This window comes from Nannospalax galili, unplaced genomic scaffold (genome assembly GCF_000622305.1).
Source record: "Nannospalax galili isolate Female #2095 unplaced genomic scaffold, S.galili_v1.0 scaffold1532, whole genome shotgun sequence".
NCBI lineage: Eukaryota > Metazoa > Chordata > Mammalia > Rodentia > Spalacidae > Nannospalax > Nannospalax galili.
In genome coordinates this window covers 990,006-996,900 of record NW_008330832.1, presented here as the reverse complement: position 1 = coordinate 996,900, position 6,895 = coordinate 990,006, and the positions used below count along the sequence as shown (strand labels likewise).

The following is a 6,895-nucleotide window of genomic DNA, read 5'->3' as shown; positions in this document are numbered from 1 at the left end:
TTGCTCATGCCCAAGGCTCCACGACCAGGAGCTACTGGCTATCCCTTCATCTTTGACAGGGGTTGGAGGATGAGATGAGAACATTCTGGTATCTTCTACACTGGTTTCTGAGGCTGGAGGTGGGTCCAATGCCTGTGCATCACAGACAGTGGGTGCTGGTGAGATGGGGACTCAAGATGGTGTCTAGTGTGGGCTCAGAAATCAGGACAGTCATATGCCCCATGCAGTCAGGCTTAGAAGTGCTCAGGAAAGAGGCCTGTCCTTGGGAGTTAAGTAGATCTCCACAGACATCTCAGGAGAGGTGGTGATCAGTGAGGTGAGTTAAGGGGTTTCTGAAAACCTCTTCATGCCCCTATCTGAGGCATCTCAGATCAGACTGTGTCTCCAGACCGTTGAGATTTAGGGCAGAGAAGTCTTTTTAATCTTTTGTTTTTATTTTTAGACATGGTGACCCTTTGTTGCTCAGGGTGGTCTCCAATCCTGGGTACAAATATTCTGCTTTCTCTTCCTCAATGTTAGGATTACAGGCTTGGGCCATCAGGTTGGGCACGAGAGAGAACCTCTGCTTTTGGGATCTGGGCTTGCTTAATTGAAAAACTGACACAGTGCTCACAGGCATCCACCTCCCTGGGTGATGGTGAGGTCCTCACATATCCCATGTGCACAGAAAGGGCAGATTCCGACAGTGCTTAGCACAGGCTTGGGCTCTTGAGAATAGGGTACCTTGGGCCTGTCCAGTTCTGGCATAGGTTCCAGGGTCTGACGCTCTGGCTAAGCACGGTGCCTGTGATCTGCCACCTCTTGGGAAAAAGAAGACCTTCAAGGCCCAGAAATCCAAGGAGCCCTTCTAAAAAGCTTCAGAACAAGGCGCCTGCCTGCAGCAGCAGCGGCAGGTGGAGGAGACCAGGGAGCGTCCCGCAGGTGGTGGCACTCGGCCACAGCCAGGTGGGAGTGCCAGGCCCCGCCCCGTGCGCCAAACGAGGGGGGAGGAACGAGCGGAGGCCCCGCCCCCTCCCTCCCCCCGAGCGCCTGGCAGAAGCCAGTGCGGGAGCGGAGGCGCGCGGAGCCGGCAGGAGCACGCGGGAGCCTGGCCCCGCAGCGGCGGGGCCGAGGGAACAGCACACAGGAGCTGAAAGGCGACCCCCGCCCCAGCGCAGACCCCCACCCCAGCGCAGACGCGGCCCCGAGCGCGGAATCCCGCCCCGGAGCAGGGCCTCGCCCGCCTAGGTCGCCCCGGCCCCCGCCCCGGCCCCCGGGCTGCGGGCATGGACGGCGCCCGCTTGCCCTGTGAGTGCCGAACCCTTCCGCCCGCCGCCTTTGTGTGCGCGTCGCGCCGCCGCAGCCCCCTCCCCGCGCGGCCCGGCCCGAGTCCTTTGTGGAGCCGGAGCCTGGCTGGTGCTTCCCCCAGCCCCGGGCCTCCCTGTCCTCAGCCTCCGGAGGGACAGCCCAGTGGGTCCGTTCCCAGGCCGGCTTCGGCCCCTGTCTCCGGGCTCCCGGGCCCTTCTGTAGCTCTCAGGGACACCTACCAGGTCGTCCCTCCCGAGGTCCACGGACAGCCCGAGACGGGTTGAATCCGCAGCCCAGGGCTGGGCGTCCCTTTGCGATCCGCGCCTTGGGGTCGGGTCTGCAGCCTCTCGCCCCGCAGCCCGCGGGGACGTTTGGGCCAGGCCACCTCTGCTGCCGGGCTTGGGAAGGGCGCGGGCCCAGGGGAGGCGCTGTCTCAGGGGCAGGTGCAGCGGGGCCGTGCTCACGCTGGCCCGTCTGTCCTTGGCCCGCAGAGATGGAAGGCGATGGCGGTCGCCGAGACGCCCCCGGCGCACTGATGGAGGCCGGGCGCGGCGCGGGATCCGCCGGCATGGCGGAGCCGCGGGCGAGGGCGGCGCGGCTCGGGCACCAGCGCTTCCTGCGGCGCAGCGTGGTGGAGTCGGACCAGGAGGAGCCGCCGGGCCTGGAGGCTGCGGAGACGCCGAGCGCACAGCCCCCGCAGCCTCTGCAGCGTCGGGTGCTTCTGCTCTGCAAGACGCGCCGCCTCATCGCGGAGCGCGCCCGGGGCCGCCCCGCCGCGCCCGCGCCTTCCGCGCCTGCAGCGCCGCTCGGTGCCCCGAGTGCACCCTCGGACCCTGGTCCGGAGCCCGCGGGCGCTCAGGAGCCCAGCCCGGATCTCGCCACCGCCTCTGCCACCGCAACCGCAGCCGCGCGGGTCTCCGACGGCGGCCCGCAGCAGGAGGAGGCGGCGGCCGCGACCCAGGAGGACGCTGGAATCACCGAGGCGAAGCCAGAGCCCGGGCGCGCACGCAAGGATGAGCCCGAGGAGGAGGAGGACGACGAGGACGACCTCAAGGCTGTGGCCACCTCCTTGGACGGCCGCTTCCTCAAGTTCGACATCGAGTTGGGCCGGGGCTCCTTCAAAACTGTCTACAAAGGGCTGGACACGGAGACCTGGGTGGAGGTGGCCTGGTGCGAACTGCAGGTAAGGGCTGCAGCCCGTGGGTGGGCTGGCAGGGAAGGCGTCCTTGGGTACGTCCTTGCTCCTGCGCAGGGCTTTAGGCAGCCCTGGGATGGTGGTGACAGATTCATATTCTCTCTCTCTCTCTCTCTCTCTCTCTCTCTCTCTCTCGTGTGTGTGTGTGTGTGTGTGTGTGTGTGTGTCCGCGTTCAGCAGAACGCATGCTCGGTGCATGGACAACCTGCTGTGGTCGTTTCTGGGCCTGTGGGCAGGTTGAGACTTGTCAGCCTGGAAGTCAAGCCTGGGTGTCTGCCGTGCCTGAGTGTGCTCACGGTACGGGAGGTTTTGGAGAGCTGACAGTGTAGGCTCTGTCAGCCCTTGCTCCTTGTAGGGCCTCAGAACCCTCTTTACTGACCCAGAAGAGCTGGAGGCAGTGAGAGAGAAGCCAGTATTTAGGCCCTTCTGGGTGGCTTGGAAGCTCCCACCTGCCCTTAAATTAGCATCTGCCTATGTCCTGCAAGATGTAGGTGTGATAGCTGCAGAAACCTGCAGGGGCTTCCTCTGACTTAAGGGTGGTGCTTGGCGGGCCCTTAGGCCAAGGAGCGAAGTCAGCAATCTCCTGGTCCTCCAAGAGCCCACCTTGTTCACAGATTAGATGTATGAGTGAAAACCATGCACAATGCCTCTCTCTCTCTCTCTCTCCCCCCCCTCCCCCTCTCCCTTTCTCCCCCCCCCCTCTCTCCCTCCCTTATTTCCTTCTTCTGTCTCTGTCTGTCTCTTTTTTCTTTATTTTTGGAAGCAGAGGCTCTGCATGCATTTCTCATAACCTTGCCCTCACGTTAGCTGTGTCAGCCCTGGCCCTGAAGATTATATAAACTGCAACCCTAGCCGTCCTGGGGCCAGCCTTGGAAGAGGAGGCAGCTCCTGTCACAGGGGGTGTTTACAGGCCCTCCCTTGCTGGGAGGGAGGGCAGCTGTCAGGCACGGGCCAGCTGGGAGAGTGCTGGCTGGAGGTGTAAGCCTACCCCACTGGCCTGTAAAGTTAGCTCCCCTTCCAGGCCTGAGTATCCTGTGCAAGCCTGGATGAACTGGGGGCCAGGACTGCTCTCCACACTGCAGCATGCCTGCATTTTTGGGCCAGAAATAGGATTTAGGTGCTGTGTCCTCAGCACTTGCAGGGTATCCTGCCTGTGTGTACAAGCTGGGTTTATTTGGTGGGCGTTGACCTGTCATCAATCCTGAGACAAAGAGTGCTAGAGGTCTTGCGCTGCTCCTTGGCTCTGCAATTGTAATGTGGCTTTCTGTGGAGGGTCAGTGGTGTTCCTTAGGGACCTTCAGCAGGAGCTGAAACGTTCGCTCTCCCTCATGGCTCCTGTGAGGCACTCCCCTCCCTCCTGCCAGGCATATCCTAGGCCTTGGTGAGAAGTGGCCTTGATGGTACAGACTGTATGGGAGTCGGGGGGGTGGGGCAAGGTCTGTTGTCCAGGATCCTAGACTGTGCCCAGTGTGCGTGCTGCCTGAGAAGGCAGAGAGAGAAGGGAGTCCAGGAAGAGGGAGACCATTCTCGATTTTGGAGAATGGCATGATTCTTGGCTCCCACTTTTTTGTCAGATGACTAGTGTGGCTCCCTGAGTACCCCCTGGTGTTGCTACTATGGCATGTCACTGAGAGTGGAGGACAGAGCAGGGGTGCTACAGCAGGCTAGATGTGAGATAGACCTCAGCAGTCTAAGCCTGCCTATCTGGCTGAGGCATTGCAGGCGCATGGAACTCCTGTTCATTTCTTCATTTCCTTTCCCTTTAAGGCTAGGCAAGCCAGTCTGTACTCCATGTGGGCTGGGCAATAGGGGGTGGGGCCTGGTCTGTGGCCAGGGGTCTTTTGATCCTTGGCTCTAGGTAGAAGTGGGGTCACTTTTGGATTTTGGTGCTGCTCTTTGCTTGGGAGAAAGCAAAGACTGGGGGCCCCCAGCAGATGGGGAAACTGTTTTCACACCTCCTGTAATGAGATCTACATTCCTGTTTGCCTCAGGCCTCTGAGCTACTCTGGGAAGGTTCACATGACAGGGGTCTGGACCAGCTTATAGCCCCCTGACTGAGAGCTTTGATAACACTTATGGATAGTGGGGACATGAAGTGACTACTGGACACTATCCAGGAGATAGGTGGATGTCTCTGGATCTGGGAGTAAGGTACCATTCTAGGGTGTGGGACACAGGCTGGCTGTGCAGAGCCTTGAGAGGAGCCCACCAAAGGGCCTCTGTGTGGTATGCTGGACTGAGGGCCTACCAGGGAATCTTATCAATATCCAGATCATAGCACAGGCTAGGAGAGGAAAGCCAGAGTTTTCGTCCTGGGTAGGCCGGGGAATCCCCATCCATCATATGCAGTAGTGTCTGGGGAAGGAGGTGGGCTACAGGGCCACCTTTGTTCACTGTGTACAGGGTTCATCTTTTGCTTTAGTCCCTGGTGTTTCTGGCCAAGGGGGAGGGCTCCTGGATTCTGGGGGACACAGTGAAGAGAGGGTCTGGCAGAGTGTTGCTTTCTTCAGGGAGGTTGGTAGAATTTCTCTCGGCTCCCATTACTCTCTCTGGACAGCCAGAGAAGTAAACTGTGTCTGTTGATCCTGGTGCCTGCTGGGTGGCTGCCTCTTATTCTTGCCCTCAGTGGGCCCATGTGGCCTCTCTGTGGCAGTACACTGCTTGAGGTCTCTTTCCAGGGTTCCCTGCCAAGGGACAGAACCTCTCCAGTCACAGGCCTTGTGAGTGGCTTAGAGGCCACTGGGTTCCCATCAGTGACTTTGTGTTGAAAAGACTTGACAACGAGAGCAGTATGTGCTCGTTCCACATCAAGGGCAGCAAGATGTCCCACCTTCTGAACTCTGTAAATGTCCAAAGCTGCAACTGAACTGTTGTTTTATCTGGGTGGGAGACCATTTGAAAATACTTAATCTCTGTAATCTATCTTATGAATGCACTTTTATTCTTGGTACCAGAGCATATTATGGTGACAATGGAGGAAGCAGAATGCCTCTAGACCCTCCCTGTTCTCTTCCTGTCTTCCTGCTTTCAGGGGATTCAGGGTCCCAGGCCCTCTGCTCCATTGTTTCTTGCAGGAGTTCCATTTGGGGCTCCTCTTGCAAGGGAGGAAACTTTCCCCCAGGTGATTGTGGGACTCAGTGCCAGGTATGGGGTGCATCCATTTTGTGGAGGCTCTTAGTCCTTGGCCCCAGGCTTGGAGACCTGCTGGACCCTAGCAGAGTGGTATGAGGCCTACGGAGGAAAGGATGGGGGCTTCAAGTCCTAGTCCTGAGAGACGTGCCTGCTAGGGACAGAGGAGATATGTCACCAGGGTCATCTGGTCACTAGGTGGGTCCTGCCCTTGCACTATGAGGCAACAATGGTCTGTTGGAAATGCTGTGTATTCCTAATTCACACTCTGGCCAGATATTCATCTTTGGGCTCAGCTGCCAATTCATGGGGGTGGGTGTTGCCATGGGACTCGTCTGTGGGACTCACTCCTCAGAGGACAGCCCAGGCACCTTCAGCCTTTTCTGTGTGGGTCGGTTCTCTCTGCGTTTTTGGGATCTAGGTGAGGTGTAGAGGCTTTGGGACCTTGAGAGCCCATGGGCTACACTGCCATAGCCTTGTACCTCCTGCACTGCCTGGCTCTCATCCTTGTGGTGTGGGGACTAGAGGGGATGAGAGGCAAAGAGCCACTGTCCCAGTGCGGGCAGGGAGAGGACAGACTGCCTGAGAAGGCTTGGCCTGATTTGGCTGGCAATCACCTGACCTTTTTTTTTCTCTTCTCTAATCTCCTAAGTGCCTTATTTTATTCCAAGTGCTGTAATTGACAATTGGTCTGATAGCAGCACCGAGCTTGCTTACTTCATCCACACTTACTGTGGTCTTGGTTTGGTTGGTGGGAAAGGTTATGCCAGCCCAGGCTGGCCAAATGGCCTGTGCGGACAGCTTTCTCATTAGGTGTAGAAAGGTGGGCGCCTGCCCTCACAGCCTGGTTCCGCCCCCCCCAACCCCAGTGGTGTTTTGAGATGTGTGTGGTGAGCTGTGTGGTTAGTACTGGTGAGAAGTCTGGGTTGTGACCACCATCCCTAAGGTATGGACAGGTCAGGCGTCTGGAGGTGCAGGTGCTTCTGCAGCCAAGTGTGAGCCTGAGGGGTGTCCTCAGAGGCCCCACCTTTTGGAAGTACCTGGCTGAGTCTGAGTCAAGCCAGGTCTCTCTGTGGGAATGGCTCTGTTGCCCTCCGGAGCCCCCATTGAGGACCCATCTCACCCATGAGAGTAAAATGGTGTGTGCTGTTTATTTGACCTGCTGTTTCTGAGCTGGCATTTTCACAGCCCTGGGGATCCAAAAGGATACCTGGGAGTCAGCTGAATCCACCTCCTGTGGTACTGGCCTGGAACATTCTGTGAGGATGGCTGAGTCCCTCCCCT

The 6,895-nt window shown here is 58.5% G+C and overlaps 1 protein-coding gene across 11 annotated transcripts in view; it reads left to right on the top strand.

Moving 5' to 3' along the window:
• The first annotated feature begins 1,780 nt into the window (after positions 1–1,780).
• Positions 1,781–6,895, top strand: part of Wnk2 (WNK lysine deficient protein kinase 2) — a 120,751-nt gene continuing 115,636 nt past the window's right edge. For all 11 annotated transcript variants that reach the window (XM_008852767.2, XM_008852761.2, XM_008852757.2 and 8 more), the window contains exon 1: positions 1,781–2,470. In XM_008852767.2, the coding sequence (XP_008850989.1) occupies positions 1,781–2,470 (690 nt within the window). The remainder of the gene's footprint in view (positions 2,471–6,895) is intronic.